This window comes from Pangasianodon hypophthalmus, chromosome 17, assembly GCF_027358585.1.
Source record: "Pangasianodon hypophthalmus isolate fPanHyp1 chromosome 17, fPanHyp1.pri, whole genome shotgun sequence".
NCBI lineage: Eukaryota > Metazoa > Chordata > Actinopteri > Siluriformes > Pangasiidae > Pangasianodon > Pangasianodon hypophthalmus.
This window is the reverse complement of record NC_069726.1, coordinates 628,792-651,291: the sequence shown is the minus strand read 5'-3', so window position 1 is coordinate 651,291 and position 22,500 is coordinate 628,792. Positions and strand designations below refer to the sequence as shown.

The 22,500-nt window shown below is 40.8% G+C and overlaps 4 protein-coding genes and 1 long non-coding RNA gene across 10 annotated transcripts in view; 2 read left to right on the top strand and 3 right to left on the bottom strand.

Annotated features, from left to right (window-relative positions):
- Positions 1–3,268, bottom strand: part of rabgef1 (RAB guanine nucleotide exchange factor (GEF) 1) — a 12,413-nt gene extending 9,145 nt beyond the window's left edge. For 2 of the 3 annotated variants that reach the window (XM_053241208.1, XM_053241210.1), the window contains exons 1-2: positions 3,117–3,268; positions 1,232–1,415 (exon numbers count right to left, since the gene is read on the bottom strand). In XM_053241208.1, the coding sequence (XP_053097183.1) occupies positions 1,232–1,410 (179 nt within the window). In that variant the 5' untranslated portion in view covers positions 1,411–1,415; positions 3,117–3,268. Of the gene's footprint in view, positions 1–1,231; positions 1,416–1,581; positions 1,681–3,116 lie in introns of those variants that run through there. The other variant, XM_053241209.1, reaches the window with a different exon arrangement.
- LOC128320863 (uncharacterized) overlaps positions 1–14,992 on the top strand; it is a 131,429-nt gene extending 116,437 nt beyond the window's left edge. Inside the window, exon 2 of the long non-coding RNA XR_008304455.1 lies at positions 13,764–14,992. This is a non-coding gene — a long non-coding RNA (uncharacterized LOC128320863). The remainder of the gene's footprint in view (positions 1–13,763) is intronic.
- Positions 5,239–10,773, bottom strand: kctd7 (potassium channel tetramerization domain containing 7). Its single transcript, XM_026910326.3, has 4 exons — positions 10,195–10,773; positions 8,925–9,094; positions 8,126–8,304; positions 5,239–7,189 (listed from the first exon to the last, which is right to left on the bottom strand). The coding sequence occupies exons 1-4, from the start codon at positions 10,576–10,578 to the stop codon at positions 6,813–6,815; spliced, it is 1,110 nt and encodes a 369-aa protein (XP_026766127.3). The 5' UTR covers positions 10,579–10,773; the 3' UTR covers positions 5,239–6,812.
- On the top strand, positions 11,255–14,992 carry LOC113524176 (dnaJ homolog subfamily C member 30, mitochondrial). Its single transcript, XM_026910327.3, has 2 exons — positions 11,255–11,410; positions 12,436–14,992. The coding sequence occupies exons 1-2, from the start codon at positions 11,374–11,376 to the stop codon at positions 13,149–13,151; spliced, it is 753 nt and encodes a 250-aa protein (XP_026766128.3). The 5' UTR covers positions 11,255–11,373; the 3' UTR covers positions 13,152–14,992.
- Positions 14,589–22,500, bottom strand: part of LOC113524172 (homeobox protein cut-like 1) — a 35,527-nt gene continuing 27,615 nt past the window's right edge. For all 4 annotated transcript variants that reach the window (XM_034312547.2, XM_034312548.2, XM_034312549.2 and 1 more), the window contains 3 exons: positions 22,405–22,500; positions 20,947–21,199; positions 14,589–17,727 (listed from right to left, as the gene is read on the bottom strand). The exon at positions 22,405–22,500 is cut by the window's right edge and continues 93 nt beyond it. In XM_034312547.2, coding sequence (XP_034168438.2) covers positions 17,409–17,727; positions 20,947–21,199; positions 22,405–22,500 — 668 coding nt within the window. In that variant the 3' untranslated portion in view covers positions 14,589–17,408. The remainder of the gene's footprint in view (positions 17,728–20,946; positions 21,200–22,404) is intronic.

Genomic DNA, 22,500 nt, shown 5'->3' with positions numbered 1-22,500 from the left:
AATAGAGAGAGAGAGAGAGAGAGATGGGATATAGAGGATAGAGAGAGACACAGAGAGAGAGAGAGAGAGAGAGAGAGAGAGGGTCAGTTTGTAGACAAATTATTCATCTGTGATCGTTTCTGATGAGATTTTCTTGGAGAGAAACAGCTAATGTTCACTCTAAGGACACTCCATGCAATGTAGACAAACAAACTTCTAGCATTAGTGAATGTTTGTGTTAGCATTTCTAAGTGAGAGAGAGAGAGAGAGAAAGTGAGATGGGATATTGAGGATAGATAGAGAGAGAGAGAAAGTGAGATGGGATATAGAGGATAGATAGAGAGAGAGAAAGTGAGATGGGATATAGAGGATAGATAGAGAGAGAGAAAGTGAGATGGGATATAGAGGATAGATAGAGAGAGAGAAAGTGAGATGGGATATAGAGGATAGATAGAGAGAGAGAAAGTGAGATGGGATATAGAGGATAGATAGAGAGAGAGAAAGTGAGATGGGATATAGAGGATAGATAGAGAGAGAGAAAGTGAGATGGGATATAGAGGATAGATAGAGAGAGAGAGAGAAAGTGAGATGGGATATAGAGGATAGATAGAGAGAGAGAAAGTGAGATGGGATATTGAGGATAGATAGAGAGAGAGAAAGTGAGATGGGATATAGAGGATAGATAGAGAGAGAGAAAGTGAGATGGGATATTGAGGATTGCAGACAAATTATTCATCTGTGATCGTTTCTGATGAGATTTCCTTGCTGGAGAGAAACAGCTAATCTTGACCTTCACTGTAAGGACACTCGCTGCCACGCAGACGAACAAACCTTCAGCGTTAGTGAGCGTTTGTCTGGGAAACGTTCTGACGTCGTGCTGCTCTCAGTTCCTCACTGCGTTTGTGTTTTTATTACATCATTAAACTCTTATTTAAATTCGTTTTGGCTCGCACTATATCTTATCAGAATCTTTAAAAAGTGGAACAGGCCTCGCACAGACAGCAGCAGCTCCTGCAGACGTGAGCTGAACGTGAGCAGTGACCTGTCACGCTGAGAGCTCACGCGAGATCAGAAAGCGCGAATGCGAGCTGGAAATGAAGAAATATGTGGAATATTGGTTATGGAGATAGAGTTCGGGTTTATCTGAGGATTTCTCACACAGTTACGCAAACAGCGCAATGACTCTCAGTGATAAAGAAATAAAATTATCACTAATGACAGAGTGATTTACTCAGATTTGAATCTCACTCACTTCTCGGCAAGTTCCCAGTCCTCCTGGATCTGTTTCTGTCGTGCGCGCTGGTACTCCTCCCTCCAGCACTTAGAGCACAGCCCCTGCCACGCCGCGTTACCATAGTAACCGCATCCTTTCTTACACAGCAGCTCGGACTGGTCCACGTGGATCCCTCGCCGCTCGGACCGCTGACTCATCACGTCTACAACACACACACACACACACACGCAGGAATAAACACAGTGAAGTGCTTTTTACTTTCATGTGGGCAAGAACAGGAGATCAGATATGAAGAAAATACTGCAGGTCAGAACAAACAAACATCATAAGTGCAGGAGAAAAACACACACACACACACACACACACACCTCTAACACCGAGTTCCTGTCCTGACCTGAGGTCCTGAAAAGTTACAGATCTTTCCAGAACATTTTCTTTAAACTTCACTGGCGTTTTAGTTTCAGTTTCTGTGCAGAGAATAAAGAGAATAAAGCTTTACACGAGTCTGTAGTTTTTTTCTAAAACATTTGCTGAAACTGTATTAAAACCCCGGAGCAGATCCGCAGCTGCAGAATGGCTTTATTTAACTGACCAGCGAATGAAAAAACGGGGAAGTAAAGTCATTAGGGAACTCGTGAACTCGTGACGGCGCAGTGCAGCTCGGGTCACACACTCTTCACTCCAACGCCATCGTCCTGAGAGACTGAGAGTCAAATCATCCTCCGCTTCAGATAAATCTCTCTCTGAGCGTCTGATCTGGGAGATCATCATCATCATCATCATCATCATCATCGTCATCGTGTCAGGAATGCAGAGCTGCTCATCCTGTCAAATCACGTCCCAGTGCAAACTCCTGCACTTCACTGTTAATTCATTCAGACTGCTTCTGCTTATCAGATGCTTTTACATATTTTAGTGTTTAATCTGCTATTGTTTATCTACATGAAGCTTCACGTGTCGGGAAAAAAACATTAAAATATGAAATGCAGGAGAAATAAAATACAAAACAACAAAATGATCAGTTTATCTTCTTTAGCCTTCAGTTTAATGTTAATCTGCTTCTAATTCAGTTTATTTCATAACTACTTCAGGTTATTTAACCCTTTCTAGCAGTACTCTGGCGTTCCCTTCCACCAGCGGAATGGAAATCGACTTATTTTCAATCAGTATAAACAAACGAATTACTTTATCACCACAGGTCTGTTATAAGATTAGTCGGGACGCTGTTGGGTTTCTGTGTGTAGAGTATCGTGACTCTTGGCAAACAATTCACCTCTCTCCACAATAACACTGGCACAGAGATAAAACAGACTGTGCAACTAAAGCTTATTGGAGTAAAACACATATACAACCTCCATAATAAAAATATAACATTTAAACCTAGTAGGTTAAGTAAAAAAAAAGAAAAGAAATACTTATGAAAAACTGCAAATTCTTAAATTCTTAAAATGTGTTCAGAGATGAACACAGACACAACGAGAACAGGCACAAATCCCAGGTTTTCCTCTGATGAAAAGAGTTAATAACTAATTCAGGTTATTTAATAATTAATTCAGGTTATTTAATAATTAATTCAGGTTATTTAATAACAAGGTCATCAGAGGTGGGATGAGAAATAAGTGTTAAACGCATTGAATCCGTCATGAGTGTGAAACCCAAGCGGAGGTGAGGAGTTTTACACTGAGCTCAGTGCAGGAGAATAAAGCGGGTGTGAAACCTGCAGCTGGTTACTGCTCATGATCACTGTGTACAGGCTAGTTAGCGTTAGCACACACACACACACACACACACACACACACACACATACACACACGCTACAGCGAAAACATTAACACTCAAACTGTCAGAACATTTAAAGAAAATAAGCAGTTGTTTGGTTATAAAGGAGGAAACAGAGACAGACCTGATCAGTAACAGCAACACGTCCCCAGGCTGGCGCAATCACGCCGTGACGTCATATCTGTGCGACGCCGCCCGCTGACGCCGCAGAGACGCTCTGTCGCACAGTCACCTTCTGGATAAAGAGGAGTTTTCACAAAAACGCAATTCATATTCATAACTTTATATATGTGAAGGAGATGCTTATTTCAGGTCAAACTTAAATCCACAGTAAAAGAGAATTTTTATAAATTATTTATGATTTTTTTATTACACAGATATTAACAGTGCTCTTCAGTCTGCACTTCATTTTTACTTTTTATTTAATTCACACGAGCAAGTTTTCACACTTCATCTAAAATGTTTAAAATTAAACTCTAATGTCATTGCTTTAGCAGTATATTTAAATTATCTCTTATTACTGTCAGGCTGATCTTATAACTTCATTCTAAATTCATTAGTTTTTATTGTATTTTATTCTCTTTCTTTTTAAAAGTAATTTTATTTTATAACTGTTTTGCTGATATTTCTGTTTAAATCCTCTCTGTAGTGAAGAATGTATAAATTTGCCTTTTACAGTAAAATATAATTGTATATGTTGTATATAAATATATAATAAATAATAAATAAATGTGTAATAAAGAACATGCATTAAGACTCAGCGCTTGTGTGTGATGTAATGATGTATGTATTTGGACACAGTGAATATTTTTTAATGTTACGCGCTCCTCTAATTATTTTATTTGACGTATTTGCAACCACCTCTCTTCTTTATACAGCTTTAAAATAAATAATTATGAAAAGCCCGAGGTTTTGTGTGTAGGTGATGATCATAATCCTGTAATAAAGACAGTAACACTGAGTGTAAATACATTTCTGATAGTAAGAGTCAGAGTTTATAAATAAAACGTGATGAAATAACTGCTACAAGCAATACATTTAAGCCTTTATATCACCATGACAAAAGTTGATCTTGTTAATTTTGGGTTTTTATATATTTTTTGTTGTTATTTAGATTTTATAACACACTATTTTTATGCTTTATGTTTAACTGGTTTTCTGATTCTTACCTTTAATCTTGGCGGTTCATCAGGAAAAGCACAAGCACAGATTTAATCCTGTTTCACTGAAGCTGATTGTGAATGTTTGTACAAATGCAATATTTTGACACTGAATATTTCACACACACACACACACACACACACACACTATCGCTGCATTCACACCGTGCAGGAGAATTCCGGAGGATGGACATGAAAACTTCCCCTTTATTCCGAGTCTAACCTGAAAGCGTTCACACTCAGACATTTCACTTATTAGATAAAACGTGTAGCTGTAGATTTTATATATAAAACAGTTTAATATTTATTAAACATGATTATTAAACAGGGGAAACTGATCAGCTGGAATTCCTTATGAGATGAAAGATAAAGATAAAGATAAAGATAAAGATAAAGATAAAGATAAATCTGAGCTGCACATTTCACTGGACAATTGTACAAACTCAACATACACCTTATTTACTCTATTCCTAATTTACTGTATTTATTTCTTTATTTTATTATGTATATGTACATAATTATTGTAAGCCTTACACATTTGTCCTACCCCGGCACCTTTCATTTGTCACTTTATTTTTTTTTTTTTATTATTATTTTTTATTATTATTATTTTAAATTCTTCTTTCTTTTCTGTATTGATGCTTTGGCAATACTGTACGTAAACAATCAGGCCAATAAAGTACTTTAAAATCAAATTGAAATAATAAATCACACTTTTTTGTTTCAGACACACGGTATGTTTTTAAGTGGGAAGTTCTGTCGGAGAAATCGTCGCTGTCAGAAAGTTACCCAGACTCATAATTCCCACTTGAAATGAACTGCTGGAATGCTGGAATTCCCAGTCGGAATGTGGGAATTCTTCTCACGTGAGCTGAGCGCAGTGTGTTTCTTCAGAGCACTAGAATCAGTCAAAAAAAAAAGACTGGAGATAAACCACAAATCTCCAGAAATACGCTAGCTGTTAAAAAAAAGAAAGGTTTTGTGACAGTAAGTCCTGAAGCTTGCAAAAGTAAACGCCCCCCTGTCACTCCTCTATACGGATTTATCAGGTTTTCCCACAACAGATTCACTTGTTCTTCACAGAAATGGCAAAATATACAGAGTTTATTATCAGCACAATGAAGCAGTACAAACATGAGGTTCGGTTCATTTACACTGAAGTGCAGCAGAGTTACAGAGGAAACTGCATCGAGTTAAACAGACAACAAAGCCGCCGCTTATCCTGAGAGCTCATGCAGCTTCAGCAGCCTCACAGCCCTCACACTGAAATAAAAAATACACCAAAAAAACGTGGATTAGTTACAGCGAGATCATCCGGCTACAGCTGAGCTGATCCTTTAGCCTGAAATATCAGAGCTGAGCGCTACAGAGGGAAGAGGAACGTGTCTCAGTGACAATAAAGACACTAACAGTCAGTTCAGTGCAGCGTTGCTTAACACACACACACACACACACACACACACACACACACACACACTACAGCTTACGGTTTATTGTTAAATGAATGTTAGGCAGACTTAGCAGAAACATGTTACACCTCACACACCTGAAGAAAGTGTCGCCTGCTGCACACGGAGCGAGAGAAACTACACGTTATTAATAAACTTCTGCAGCTTATCTGAAGATGGAGTTTCTTTATCACTGCTTCAGAAAGACTGAATTCTTCACAACACCTACAATGAAATAAGGAAACAGCCTGCATGTGGTCTTGCATTCGTCCAAATATCTGGACAACAGGTTGAGATGAAAAGCACAAAGAACGCAGCATGATTCCAGTTGACGAGTCGAGAGTTCCACACACACACACACACACACACACACACACACACTGCAGCGAGACAGAACAACACTCACAGAGGACATGACACCGGCGCTTACAAACTAAACAGCTTCCACAGAACCAGCACTTGCTCATGACTAACGCCGCTCGGGAAGAAGATCCTGACAAGAACCAGAACCAGAACAAGCGAAGCTGAAGACACCAACCTTCCTGCGAGATCCTCACACACCCGAGATCCTCACACACCCGAGATCCTCACACACACATTCTAATAACTACAACCTGTCCTTCACCACCGAGGGGACTTAGCAGTGGACTAGTGGAAGTGGTTAATGATATGATCTTTAACGTTCCTGATCCTGAAGGTTCTCCTAAAAGAACCTCAAGTCCTCTTCATCATTAAGCGATCTTAAAGCTCTCTGAAGATCCGAATCCGTTCCGATAAGTATAAATATTTAGCGTTGAGTGATACAGACTAACTGAACGTTCTTGCGTGAATTCCTCACACACTTCAACAAGAGATCTTCAATGCATCTGGATGAAGGTTTGAACTGTAACCTTCTCGTTCTATAAACTATAAATGTAGTTCACTAAGTGATCTTAAGCGCAGATGGATTAGCGACATCGTTAGCATTAGCGTCAGCGTCAGCGTCAGGTTTGCTGCCATCATGCAAGCTCTTAGAGGAACCCGGACCTGCAACAGTAACTGAAGGCTCCTAAAAGAACCTGGACCTGTTTCAGTACCAGTCCTTCACCACTATGTGATCTTAAATGAGTAAATAGTTTAGGTTTAGTGCTACAGACGCGACCCGCTTCCAATCTCCTGAAGGAACCTGGACCACCGTCCTAAGCTCTCTGACCAGAAGCAGAACCCGTTCCTTCACCACCAGGTGATCTTGAACTCGTAGATGGGCCTCTTGCAGTAGTAGTGGTTGATGAGGTGTTTGTCACACACTCCGATGCACTGCTGGTCGACGGTGATGCCGCGCTCGGCCAGGTCGCTCACGATGCAGTGCAGCAGGTCGTACACGTCGGCCACGGCTTCCCACGGCCCGAACGACACGTCCACCTCGCAGTGGTGCTCGAACAGCTTGGCCTCGCTCTCGGAGCGCTCGAAGCGCAGCGAGTTGAAGAGCGGACGCTCGTACGGCGTGATCGGCATCTCCTCCTTATACACGCAGATCTTCAGCTTGGCGAAGCGAGCCTTCCTCTGCATGGCTCGCAGCTTCGCTATCTCCACGATGCGCTCCAGATTCTCTGAGAAACAAACACAACCAAGACCTTTCAGAGGAGAAAAAATTCAGAAGAGCGCAAATCAAAAAAGTAGAAGGATTGATATCACGATGGAAAAACGTTCCATATTTTATAGCTCTTCTTATTTAATGTTCCGAGTGAAGCTGAAGTCGGAGTAAGAGCAGAGCAGCTTCATGTTTTATTCTTTATTTCTGTTTTAGTCGTTTTATACAGTAATAAATTTCACAGCTACGTCCATAACACATCAATATCCATCCAGTAATATACACACACACCAAATCAGAAGACTAAACGTTACACAGATTACCGAGGAATAATAACATTACTATCCAGTTTTATATACATATATATTATACTAAAATAACTGCTTTCAAAGTTTTTGCGCTTAATCTATTCCTCATTTAGGGTGCCATTACTTTAGCACCAAAAACACGTTTCACCCCCAAAATGCATGGATCTGTATTTTATTTTCGAACATAAATAAACCAATAATCATTTATTTTGTTCAGTTCAGTGAACGTTGTCAGAAACTGATGAAAATAAAACCCATAAAAACAGATGTAATGTTTTTAATCTTGAAGTTTATAATCTGCACTGCTGAGAGATTCTCCACTTGTTTCTAAGAGCTACGAGGAATAAAGTGTTCATATAAAATACACGCGATAATATCAAATGACGTGTGTGTGTGTGTGTGTGTGTGTGTGTGTGTGTGCGTGCGTGTGTGTGTGTGTGTGTGTGTGTGTCCAGCAGGATTTTATTATTATCTCAGTATTTACTACAGTTTAATGTAAGAGTTTCTTAAATAATAAAAGTAAAAATTTGTTAAATAATTTTATTCACATGAACGATTTAAGGACATTACACACAGCTCTTTGTGTGAGCATTTACACCTGTGTATGTGTGTGTGTGTGTGAGAGAGAGAGAGAGAGAGAGAGAGACCTTTATAATAAGGCAGGAGGTCGAGGAACGCCTGGCGAACCTTCTCCCCGGTCAGAGGCTGTCTGTCCTCCAGACTCTCTAACAGCGGCCCGATGGAGTAATACTGAGCCTCTCTGTGTACGGCCCGAACCCGGTCCCTCTGAGGAAGCTCACCCTCACGCAGGAAGTTCAGGATGTCCCTGTACTCAGGAAAAACACACACACACACACACACACACACACACACGTTCATAATGATAGCACTAATATACTGTGGTGATTTTTATAAACGTGTATCTTTTCCATGATGTGAACTGTATCTGTTCAAACGAGGTTTTATGCTCGCATGAGGAGAAGCTCCAATTCTCAAGGACGTGTGTGTGTGTGTGTGTGTGTGTGTGTGTGTGTGTGTTAGTCTGCCAAGAGACTTGCACTATACTCTTATCACACAGCAGAGATATGAGCAATAGAGGAATCTTGCAGTTCTGATCTCCCTTTTCTCTGGTAGATATGTAAGAGAGAAAAATAACTATTATGGGATGTGGAAGGAAAACTACGATGATGAAGAACAACGTGTTTCAAATGACAAACAAGAAGGAGGATCTGCGTTAATCAGGTTTGTTTGTAACCGATCGTGTATTTTACTTTTTGTTCTCTATTTGATGAATAATTCATTTATGTTTCTATATACATCCCTGCGCAGTCTGAAGTCCCTAGTAGCACACACAGTGATGTGTGTGTGTGTGTGTGTGTAATAAATAAGTAGTAAGCAGGACAGAATTGCAGGAGGCCTCGCTGTAACACAATCATATAATCTCACCCAAAATAAGCTCCGTCTCGGTCGATGAAGTATCGTCCCTCAGCGTCTCGGGGAATGTGATGGCGTCCGCTGAACATGGCGGCCAGCATGGTGTCCTCGTACCGGCGCAACGTGGACAGACGTGTGGTGAAGTACGTCCCTCCTACGTTCAGAGGAATCACCTCGGGAAACTTCAGCAGACGGATTCATCCATAATAATTATTAATGTTAATATTCAGATCCGCAACACTGAAACCTGGATTCATCAGATTTACTGCAAATATCAATATTTTCCATCAACAACTTCACATCGTGCACCAGAAACTGATCATTACTGATATTAAACATGTGCATTTTTATCCAAATGTGTTAACTACAACTCATTAGGAAGAATTTTATTATATATTTCCATTTAAAAAAAAAAAAAAAAAAGCTAATGTTGAAAAACTTATTTCGTGAAATATGATATCGTGTAGTCCACGTCCCTTATACGATGTAATGAATCATCCTGGAGCATTAATTGTTTCTTTTTGTTAATTACTGCTGTTATGTTTTTTATCTATTTTTTTCAATTTTTTTTCCAAACAAGCCAAGTTGCTGATTTAGGAGACACACACACTGGGTCGAACGCTTTAAAGCTCTGGCATCAGCATCTATTTAAATATCTGTGAAAGGTCTCTATGAGAAGTTCTCACCTGACACAGATTCCAGGTAACATGATATCTGGATGTGAAAGTCTGTGCACTGTAATGATCCACTGCCTCATTTGCATTGTTTAAGGAAACTGTACTACAGTAAACAGACTACAGATGAATAAAAGATAAAAATAATTATTCTTTAAAGGAGTGATGTGTGGATTTAACAGGATCTGATTAGACTGAAGAACATTACAGCAGTATGTCTCCTTGCTGTTTATAGACATCTTTATCAAGAGTGGAATTTTTCCTAAACATGATTCATTAATCAGGATTAAAGCCCAGGAGTGTGACAGCAGCGTGAGAACAGCCAATCAGAGGCGCCGCTTGTCCTGCGCGTGCCATGACGCACCAATCAGACTTCGACTTCACGTAAACAGGAAGAGAACGCCAACGTCCAGAGCTTTGAAAACACTGACACGTAGCAAATGAATTAAGAGTTATAATAAATAAATGAATAAATAAATAAACGTGACACTTGTGTAAAAGGAGAACAATGCACATTAGGCTAATATGTTACACCACCTCAGTAGTGCTGTGATAATAAATAAATCAGTAAATCAGTAAATAAATAAGCCATGACGCAGGCCTGTTACCTCCTGGGGTGCGTTCAAGGTGCGCAGGGGTTTGGCTAAGCTTCTGCTCGGAGTGCAAACGGCTGCTTTGCGTTTCTCCTCCTCGGACCTGGACATGGCGGAATCTCCTGCTGGCTCGCTGTCCCTCGCAGCCGAGAACACGACCATGACTGTGGGCTGAGGAGGAACTCCGCGGCCCTCCTGGGTGAGCCTCCTCAGCCGTGATGAGGATGATGATGAGGCTGAGGATGATGAGGATGATGTTGATGTTGATGATGATGATGATGAGGATGATGATGATGATGAAGAGGCAGCAGGCAGCAAAGCAGCCGAGCAGCTGGCGGTGCTGAAGGAGAGCTGTCCTGCGTCTCCATTCGGCGTCTCGCCTGCTCCATTCTGCTGCATGCACACTAAAGAACCCGACTGGAACCGGACGTGTGTGTGTGGGTGTGTGTGTGTGTGGGTGTGTGTGTGGCGGGGTTTAGTCCGGAATGTCACCGTGGAAAGATAAACACACAAAGAGAAAGAGAAAGAGAAACACACAGTTTCTGCCTCACATCACGCTCCAGCTGCGGCCTCATCAGACACATCAGGCCACGCCCCCTCCACCCACACCCCCGTAGACCCCGCCCCTTATTTAAAAAAAAACAAACAAAAAACAACACTGTATAAATACAGCTACACACATAAAGTTTCTGATTTGTGCCGAAGCCTGGCTAAAGATTCAAGTTATCATGAAATAAAGTGGGCGGAGATTAAAAACTAATCAATTAATAAACCAATTAATGAATTAATTAGTTAATGAGGAGGAGGAGGATGTTAGACCTCATCACATTTATTATTATTAGAATATTTACTAAATTTAATTATTATAATTTTTCTTATCTTATCTTCTTTATCTGAAGTGAAGAATAAAACATTACATAAAAGTCAAACAGCAAAACAACACCTAACCAATCCGTGACGCAGGCATTCATTCTCGAACCTGATTGGTTACAGTTTCACACCAAGTGCCGTTTTGATTGGTCGCTTCTGTGTCACCGGAAGTAAAGCGTGTTTTTGTGGGCTGAACCCTGAGCCAGGTTCATGTTGGACACAGAGTGCACTAGATAGGCTGCCTGAGACCTTCTCCTCGGCACTCAGTGCCCTCAGTAGTGCGCATGTAGGGCGCAGGGAGGGATTCGGGACTCTGTAGTCGTGATGGCGGAGGTCAGGCTGCGGCTCGGCTCAGGAGCCGGTAGGATTCTCACCTTCTCACCTTCTCACCTTGTCTCAGGCTGTGTGTGTGTGTGTGTGTGTGTGTGTGTTAATGCGCGGAGTGAAAGTGCTCCTCACACCTCCGTTTGTGCTGTAACTCAGTGTTAATGAGCTGTTTAAGGCAGAGCAGAGGAACAGCTGTACTGAATGTGCTTCCTGTTTACTGAAGCTCAGAAACACTGAGCTATAGCCTGATTAAAATGACATTGTTTCAGAAATATAGAGTTATAGCTGCTATTAAAGTAAAACACATGCACTTTCCTTTCTTCTTTTCACCACTAGATTTATCTATTATTTATCATTTTCCATATCACCAGATTAATATTGATGTTTTGTGGAAGGTTATCTGTTCTGCAATTCTATAAAATGCTCTTAAGTTTGAATCTGAAACTGTCTGAGGCTTTTTTTTCCTCAATAGTTATTAAAACTGAGACTACAATTCCCATCAACACTTTTACATTAAAGTCTCCATCAGTGAACTTCAACAAAACAGACTTCATGTGAAAACTGTGATGAAGTTCCTGGTTACACAATTACTGTATTTATTATATTATTACTGTATTATATTATATTATTACTGTATTTATTATATTATTACTGTATTTATTATATTATTACTGTATTTATTATATTATTACTCTGCACTATTTGTCCATGTAGTACACAATAATAGAGGGAATGATTTATAATCGCACTCTCCATGTCACCCAGATGAGGATGGTCTCCTTTGACTCTGGTTCCTCTCAAGGTTTCTTCCTCACATGGCCTCAGGGAGTTTTTCTTCACCAGCGTCACCTCTGACTCGCTCATTAGGAGATAAATTTATACATTTACAATTGATTTATTTCTGTAAAGCTGCTTTGTGACAATGTCCGTTGTTAAAAGTGCTATACAAATAGAATAGAATTGAAACCTGAGGAAGCTGCAGAAGTGTTAAAGGTTTAAGTCGTTAATTAGAAACCCATCTGATGATGATTACGTTAATGAATGTGTTTATGATTACAGGTAGCCTGTTGACGATGACTCCATATTTTTTCCTCCATCTGGCCTCCAGTAAAAGAAGGTTAGAGGTTTCTGCTGTGACTCGAGCGATCCAGAGTTACGGCGTTTTATCTCGCAGGCGTATAAACGTGTCGAGGTCGTATAGAACCTCCAGCACTGAGGAAATCCCATTATACAGATTGAAAAGCGCTTATTACGACATTCTGCAGGTTTCTTCGAACGCCACTCAGGCGCAGATCAAGACTGCGTACTATAAACAGTCCTTCGTCTACCATCCCGATAAAAACGCAGGCAGCGAATACGCCGCGTTACGATTCTCGCAAATCAGCGAGGCCTACAGCGTGCTGGGGAATAAAACTTTACGCAAGAAATACGACAGAGGGATTCTCAGCGAGGCCGACGTCTGGGGTTCGAGCAGACCGACTGCAGCGAGAGAGACGACGAGCGGATCTTCAAGCGACGCTACCAGAAATCGTCGCTCTCCAGGGGTCGGCGCTCGATCGCAGAACGTCTTCGATTTCGACACTTTCTACCGCGCGCACTACGGCGAGCAGCTGCAGCGACAGAAACACATCCGGGCTCGTCTGCAGGAGATCAAGAGGCAGAAGGAAGACACGTTTCAGGACAAGAAACTGGGACGCATGTCAGAAATAGCCGTTGGCGTCATGCTAGCTGTAGCGGCGGCCATTTTGTTCAGTATGAAATCAACAAAGGGATAAAACAATCAGTCCTGTAATATCATCTGTTTCTTCTACAAATAACTACATGAAGCTAAAAAAATGAACCTTTAAGAAAAGGTTTGATGAGAAACTGATGCTGAGTTAATGATATACAGTACTGTGCAGAAGTCTGAGGCAGATGTAAAGAAACGCTGTAGAGTAAAGACGCCTTCAGAAATAATGAAATTAAATGTTTCTACATTTAAAAAAAATCCTATAAAGAGCAGTAAACAGTAATAAATGAAACAAAGTCAGTATTTGCTGTGACGATCCTTCACTTTAAATAAATAAAGCAGTATCTGAGGTGCAGTGTGTGCAGTTTTATAAGGAAATGAGCTGGAAGTGTTACTGAGCATCTTGCAGAAGCAGCCACAGTTCTTCTGGAGACTTTGACTGTCGACTCGCTTCTTATTTCTGCAGCGAAACCCAGCAGCCTTCATTATGTTTTTATCTGAAAAGTGTCTCTTATGGAATCTGCTGCTTTCTTTACTGACATACAAACATTTTTCTGGAACGTTTCATTTTGTGCTGGAAAACTAATGTTTGGAATCTAAAAGGTTTTTGTACTGAATCAATAATGTAGAAAATAAACATCTATAACAAAGATTGTAGTAAAAAAAAATATAGGGTGCCAAGACTTTTGCACAGTATAATAATAAAAATAATTTTGATTAATACAGCTACATCATAAATAAATAAAGAAAGAAAGATATAAAAGTACATCAGGTGGATTGTGGGTAAATAAATAAAACTCTGAAGACTAGAAATTATAACATTTATTTTTATTTTTTCATCACATTCCAAATAAAAATGTTGGTGTTAATTATTGGAATAAATAAAATAAATGACTTCATAAGTATAAAATAGTGCGCACACACACACACACACACACACACACGCAGAGGATACACTGAAAATACAAAATATATTTACTTCCGTTATCACACTGGGATACAAATAAAATGAATCTAATAAAAATGAATAATGATACAGTGATTGATTTTTCCGTACTGGATTAAGACTGGAAGACTGAATACTTCTGTAAATACAGATAATACAAATAAAATTAGATACATATAAAAATGGAATGGAGTTGGGGTTTTATTTATTTATTTATTTACACTTCAGCTCCATTTTATGCTTTAAAATAAAAAATAATAATAAATAAAGAATATAAAACACACCAGAAAATGCATTAATAAAGTTTATATTGGGGATTTATCCTGAGATTTGAATCCGACGGCTGCCTGGAATATCGTTTATAAATCAGCACACATCCTGATACATGATATGTAAATTATATGTAAATTATATGTAAATTATATGTAAATAAGCTCCCTAACAGACCCCTAATCACTGTATTTATTTATTTTTAAATAAAAACTGCCTTATTTTTAATTAGAGCTTTACAGTAATGACTCAAGTAAAATACACAAATAAAACACAATAACTCACTTTAATTTGAATGAAAAGGGAGAAAAAAAAAATTAGAAAAATTCAAAATGAGGAAAAACAGACAGTAAGTTAAAGAAGTGTAATAAATTAATAACGTGGCTGTTAAACGTACAGCGTTAGCAGACTGACATACAGCGAGGTGTGATTAACGATTAGACATGAATCCAGTCCTGCTTATTGTAATTAATCTGTTGACTAAAATAAAGGTTTAAACATCAAAACCTGAGACAGGAAGTGATGAAATGTATTCCTGATGCTGAGGGATAAACCTGCAGAGCGTTTCAGTAATTTTACTCCTACTTCTGGGACGAATGAGAGAATTTCATTTACTGTGCAGAACTTCCTGTTAGATAAAACTGATGAAATAAAGATGAAACTAAAATAAACTGCATCTGTAAGAGACGTTTTGTTTAAATGATAAGAATATAGTGTTAAATGTGTAATCAGAACAGAATTTCAGCCGAAGGGTGACGTGGTGTGTGACGTGTGATAGCGCAGTGTGTAGCGCAGGAGATCCCAAACTGAGCGTCGCTTCATTTACACTCACAGTTTCATTCCTTTATTTTATAAATTGATATCAGAAAGATTGAAGATGGATTTTGTGTGCATGTATACGTGTTATTTTTGTCGTTTTCACTCTCCTGACTCGCTGCATTAGTGTAGCTCAGCAATAAAAACAGACAAATCTCACACTTACGCACTGTTCTAGAGCGTTACTGAGCACTAACACTAACCAGGTTACTCTTAGTGTTTGAATTTTAAAATCCTCTCATGAAAGCTCTGCTCTGTGCACCAGCCTTCTGGATTTTCTAGATTTGTAGTAAATACTTTTGAACGTGAGGTCGGAGTTTTAGACTGGAGACGAAGCTCATGACGACCATCACGACGACGGCGTAAAGTCTTCAGAGAGACAGATTTGGGGTCGTTTGGATAAAAAAGTTTGGGAACTCCTGCTGTAGGTCTCACTGCGAAATGATCACATCATTTTTTACAGAAATGAGAAAGTTTAAATGCTTTACGAGTCATAATTTAAATGCGTTATGATGCATTATAATGCCTGTATGATTAGTGCACAGAGTAACACGTTCATTAAACTCATTAACAGAACAATAAAGGTGTAAAATTAATTATCACGTATTAAAAGTATGTTCTATAATGTTCTACTGATGAACTGCCGGCAGTTTGTTCATCTGACAGCACGGAAGCTGATCGTTTATCGTCCCTTCAAATATATATATATATATAAACATAAATAAAAAACAATTCCATAAGACTTTAATATTTATAAAATACCTGTATAAATTACTACCACTACGTCAACTAATAAAAAGTCTGCTGCTATTATTCTGATTATTATTAAAGATAAAAAGAGGAGAAGGACAACGTTAGACTCGCCACAAGCACACAAACACACACGAATAAAATGAACTGAAAAATGAATCGCTCTTATTCACTCGTCCCCTTCATGTCCCCTTCATGTCCCCTTCAGACGCCATATTAAGGGCTGTTTCATGGAGCCGGTTAGCGTGTTAGATGTTCAGCAAGCGTGTACGTGTACGTGTACGTGTACGTGTGCAGTGTTAGAGCTTACAAAAGCCAGGAGTTTATTTCCATTTTTTTTTCTCTGGAGCATTCACACAACCGCGATTGTTTAAGAAAGAGAAACAATAATGCGAACAGTGAACTAGAACTTGTTTTTTTTCATCTGCTTGTCTGAAGTAGCTACTAAATCGCACAAAGACTAAACAGGTCATAAAGTGCGGTTTGTATCTGAAGTGAACGTTAATGCGAAGGACCTGAGGGTTCCAGTGCTGTTTCACGGCTGTGTTTCATTTCACAAATCCACCGAAGGCACCTGGTTCTAAACTATTCTCCTTACTAAAAGTTCTTTTTAAAATATCGTAAAATTATTTCTAAAAAAACTTCTTTCTCTGTAGTGGAGATGATTTGGGACACGCCCACTGAGGGCTGATGATGGTGTTTATGGGACTTATATAGAGAATAAGGTGTGTGAATACCCATGATGCAGTGGGGTGTTTGGAGAGATTAGGGAGTAGGGCACTGGGCTAAAAATTCTAAAATAAAAACATGTAAAAAAGATTTTTAGACAAAGAAGTTTAACTTTCTGGCTTTAAAAATCCAAAGCAGAGCTGCATAGAGCTGACAGCAGAGAGCTTCTGCTTCCTCAAGTGCTACTTTTTAAGTCTGAGGCCTCTTATTATTCTCTGTCCACACACACACACACACACACACACACACACACACACACACACACACTCACTCACTCACTCTCGGTTGATAAAATAAAAAAAATTGTAGTAGCTGTAACAGTTGCTGCCTTTATTGCTGAAGGGTTTTTATAGTTTTGGGGTTTATGTTTTGCACCTTTGGGCCGTAGCGGAGCGTTAAGTGCCCTGTAATATTAATAATAATTCATAAAATAATAACAAAATCATCTCTTTTTGTTTTCTCCTCCTGCCACGTCCACTGAGCGCACACTGCTGGAGCTGGTTTTTATTTTCATCTGTTATCAGTTCATTAATCTTATATTTCTAATGTATGTAAGTGTTAACGCAGGTGATCTGAACACAGTGCTGACGCTTGTTATCGGAAAATCGTGGAAAATATTCCAGAACAGTGTCTATTAAGCATCCAGCAGAATTTAAATAAGATATAAATGAGATAAAACACTCATATAACAGCTGATCGCACTGATCTGAGACTGCTCCCCCTGATGGGCGTGGCCTAACATGCTAATGTGCTGCTTGATTGACAGTGTTCTGTCTGAGACTCCGCCTCCCGTTAGTTATCCACACTGACTGATGCGGAAGCGTTCACACACTCTGCACTCGTGTCCTGACTCTCACACGCCTCGCCCTCGTGGGCCTCGTCCCGATTCGCCGCTTTCTCCAGGCGGTGGATGATGCTGTTCAGGTTGGCGGCTTTCCGCCTGCGCAGGCTGCTGTCTCTCAGGATTCCGGGCGCAGCTGAGGATTCTGGGAAGTTAAACGTGGAGTCCGAGAGCTCAGCACACTCCTGCGTTCCACTCGTCTGTCCCTCGGAGACGCCATCTGATTTCACTGCAGCCGCATCCATGAAGACTCCACGCCGAATACGAGACCTGGAAACAGGAAACAGGAAGTGTTCCAGCCTGTCCTCTACGGCTCCGTCCCAAACCACCGCGCTAAATTACGTGTCTAAAGAGCAACTCACAATAACGCAAACAAATAAATAAATAAATTTATTAGGGGTCCAAGCACGTAGTGCTATTGTTCTTGTTAAGATTTTTCTTCTTCTTCTTCTGCAAATCGGCCTGATGGTGGCGCTACACCACAAGCATTCACATATCACGAGAACCTTAAGTCCTACACTCAAAATTCTTTTCCTCTCTCACACACTGGCTCAATTTGTCAGATTTGTCTAGGCCCCACCCACAAATTTACACCATTCTGGATTTAATTTTTTCCTAATTTGCAATTTATGCGAAAACTACTTTAGTGAACTAGTCCTAGGAAACAGGAAGTATGTTTATCTAAGGCTTCTTTATTGTTCCGTGTAAACTGGCAATAACTGACCACAGGGGTGATCATTGCGAGAAAGTGCTTGGACCCCGCCCATCACTGCTCGCAGTGGAGCAGGAAATAAATTTATTTATTTATTACATCATTAATAATACGGTGGTATGGTGGTTTGGGACGTAGCCATGGCCAGTGTCTTGTTGTCATGGTAACTGGAAAAGCTTTGTTGTGATATTATTTGGTAATTGGTACAGATTTTATAGTTTTAAAATGTATAGAATTAAACCTTACATCTATTTTTAACTGTCCGGTTTTCAGAATCAGTGGTTCCTTCAGATCATGCAAGTTTATTTTACTTTTTTAAATTTATTTAACTCTTCATCATTATTCATGTTAGTTGCGGTATGAGAGTGCATTATGAGCGTGTGTTACGAGTGTGTGATATAAACGTGTGTTATAAGCGTGTGTTACGAGCGTGTGTTACGAGTGTGTGATATAAACGTGTGTTATAAGCGTGTATTACGAGCGTGCGTTATGAGAATGTGTTGTGAGCATGCATTATGAGCGTGCGGTATGAGAGTGTGTTACGAGTGTGTGTTATAAACGTGTGTTATAAGCATGCGTTACGAGCCTGTGTTACGAGTGTGTGTTATAAACGTGCATTAAGAGCGTGCGGTATGAGAGTGTGCTGTGAGCGTGCGTTATGAGCGTGCGTTATGAGAGTGTGTTGTGAGCGTGCGTTATGAGAGTGTGTTGTGAGCGTGCGTTGTGACAGTGCTTTATGAGAGTGTGTTATGAGCGTGTGTTACGAGCGTGTGTTATAAACGTGTGTTATAAGCGGGCATTACGAGCCTGTGTTACGAGGGTGTGTTATAAACGTGCGTTACGAGCGTGCGTTATGAGAGTGTGTTATGAGCGTGCATTACGAGCGTGCGTTATGAGAGTGTGTTATGAGCGTGCGTTATGAGAGTGTGTTATGAGCGTGCGTTATGAGAGTGTGTTATGAGCGTGCATTACGAGCGTGCGTTATGAGAGTGTGTTGTGAGCGTGCATTACGAGCGTGCGTTATGAGAGTGTGTTGTGAGCGTGCGTTATGAGCGTGCGTTATGAGAGTGTGTTGTGAGCGTGCGTTATGAGCGTGCGGTATGAAAGTGTGTTGTGAGCGTGCGTTACGAGCGTGCGTTATGAGAGTGTGTTGTGAGCGTGCGTTATGAGCGTGCGTTATGAGAGTGTGTTGTGAGCGTGCATTACGAGCGTGCGGTATGAAAGTGTGTTGTGAGCGTGCGTTATGAGCGTGTGTTATGAGAGTGTGTTGTGAGCGTGCATTACGAGCGTGCGTTATGAGAGTGTGTTGTGAGCGTGCGTTACGAGCGTGCGTTATGAGAGTGTGTTGTGAGCGTGCGTTATGAGCGTGCGTTATGAGAGTGTGTTGTGAGCGTGCATTACGAGCGTGCGGTATGAAAGTGTGTTGTGAGCGTGCGTTATGAGAGTGTGTTGTGAGCGTGCGTTACGAGCGTGCGTTATGAGAGTGTGTTGTGAGCGTGCGTTACGAGCGTGCGTTATGAGAGTGTGTTATGAGCGTGCGTTATGAGCGTGCGGTATGAAAGTGTGTTGTGAGCGTGCGTTACGAGCGTGCGTTATGAGAGTGTGTTGTGAGCGTGCGTTACGAGCGTGCGTTATGAGAGTGTGTTGTGAGCGTGCGTTACGAGCGTGCGTTATGAGAGTGTGTTGTGAGCGTGCGTTATGAGCGTGCGTTATGAGAGTGTGTTGTGAGCGTGCGTTATGAGCGTGCGGTATGAAAGTGTGTTGTGAGCGTGCGTTACGAGCGTGCGTTATGAGAGTGTGTTGTGAGCGTGCGTTACGAGCGTGCGTTATGAGAGTGTGTTGTGAGCGTGCGTTATGAGCGTGCGTTATGAGAGTGTGTTGTGAGCGTGCGTTATGAGCGTGCGTTATGAGCGTGCGGTATGAAAGTGTGTTGTGAGCGTGCGTTACGAGCGTGCGTTATGAGAGTGTGTTGTGAGCGTGCGTTACGAGCGTGCGTTATGAGAGTGTGTTATGAGCGTGCGTTATGAGCGTGCGGTATGAAAGTGTGTTGTGAGCGTGCGTTATGAGCGTGCGTTATGAGCGTGCGTTATGAGCGTGCGTTACAAGCGGGCATTACGAGCGTGCGTTATGAGAGTGTGTTATGAGAGTGTGTTATGAGAGTGTGTTATGAGCGTGCGGTATGAAAGTGTGTTGTGAGCGTGCATTACGAGCGTGCGGTATGAAAGTGTGTTGTGAGCGTGCGGTATGAGAGTGTGTTGTGAGCGTGCATTACGAGCGTGCGGTATGAAAGTGTGTTGTGAGCGTGCGTTATGAGCGTGCGGTATGAGAGTGTGTTGTGAGCGTGCATTACGAGCGTGCGTTATGAGCGTGTGTTATGAAAGTGTGTTGTGAGCGTGCGTTATGAGCGTGCGGTATGAGAGTGCGTTACAAGTGGGCATTACGAGCGTGCGTTACAAGCGGGCATTACGAGCGTGCGTTACAAGCGGGCATTACGAGCGTGCGTTACAAGTGGGCATTACGAGCGTGCGTTACAAGCGGGCATTACGAGCGTGCGTTATGAGCGTGTGTTATGAAAGTGTGTTGTGAGCGTGCGTTATGAGCGTGCGGTATGAGAGTGCGTTACAAGTGGGCATTACGAGCGTGCGTTACAAGTGGGCATTACGAGCGTGCGTTATAAGCGGGCATTACGAGCGTGCGTTATAAGCGGGCATTACGAGCGTGCGTTACAAGCGGGCATTACGAGCGTGCGTTATAAGCGGGCATTACGAATGTTTGACCTGTAGTTGTGGAACCAGTTGGTGACGGTGCTGGCTTTGAGTCTGAGCTGCTGCGCGAGTTCCTCGATGGCTCCTGGTGAAGGATACGGTTTCTCCTCGTACGCTTTCCTCAGAGCCTCTTTCTCCTGCGCACTGAGGACGACTCGAGACTTCTTCAGCTGAGGAACACACTCCTGTCCAAACTCTCCCACACACACACCGCTGTCCAGCACAGTGTCCTCACACACCGAGCTCACACGCCGCTTCAGATACACTGGAGAGAACACACACGCACACACACACACACACACACACACAGCAGGATTATTATAAAGGGCACCAGTAGAAGACAGCGTTCGAAATACAATAATAAGATTCGATTCAAGATTAAAAACACACTTAAGAGAATTTTAATTGTAAGAAATATTAAATAATCACATGACTTCACTGCATTACAGAATTTTAAAGACAACTGAGAGATGTTTTGTTGTTACAGTGCTGTTACGTTCGATGTGCAGCGTGAATTTATTTAATTTATTCCTCATTTATAATATCAGACACACAACAAATACTCCAACTGTTAGTCTGAAAGTAAAACTACTCAAATGAAAACTAAAACTAAGCTTAAAATAGTAAGAATAAAAAATAAATAAATTATAATAACGGACACATTTGCTCCTTTTTAACTTCTACGTCCTGTGTTTTGTGATGAAGCGTTACAGTGTGATGGTGTTAGATGGCCAGTAGGGGGCAGTCTCTGAATAAACTCTAACCAGATTTCACACAAGAGATAAAACATGAAACATTTCAGCGCTGGTTTCAGAAACACATCAGCTGTTTTTAACAGAATATTTTATAATTATGTATAAAATAGGATTCAGCGGAGTGTTCACTTGTCATTAGTGTTGATGTCGACACACAGACACACACACACACACACACACACACACACGGTAATTATTGAGTCTCAATAACACACTTAACTATTCTGCTTCTGTTCATCATCATCATAACAGTAATACTTTCATGTGCAATGACTGTTATATGAATTTCAATTTTAATTCATAATAATGTGACAAAATCAACAATTATTTATAGATTATTAATTATTAATAAGCTTTAAGAAGCTGAAATCTGTGTTAGAGTTCTGTATTTCTTTACGCAGTGAAATATTTCTGAGTGTGTGCGTGTGTATTTTTCCTGTGTTTACTCTGGAAAAGTCAGTGATGTGTGGAACACCGTTAATATCCACACGATGTATGTACACAGAGAAGGGGGCGGAGCCAGCAGCCATTTTGTGTTTGTAAATATGACTGCTTTTGCTCTCGTGGTGGTTCTGGTGTGGCTTCATGACATGAAGATGCATTATAACCTGTGACGGAGATTTTGAAGAGGTGCACATTTGTGTGTGTGTGTGTGTGTGTGAGTGTGTGTGTGTGTGTGTGAGTGTGTGTGTGTTCGAAGTTGATGATGCTGTACCTTTTTTCTCAGTGTGTTTGATTTCTCTCAGTTTGTGGATGTTGTTCTTGTCGTTCAGCCATCGCTGCATTCGCACATACGGCTCGCGGCCTTTCA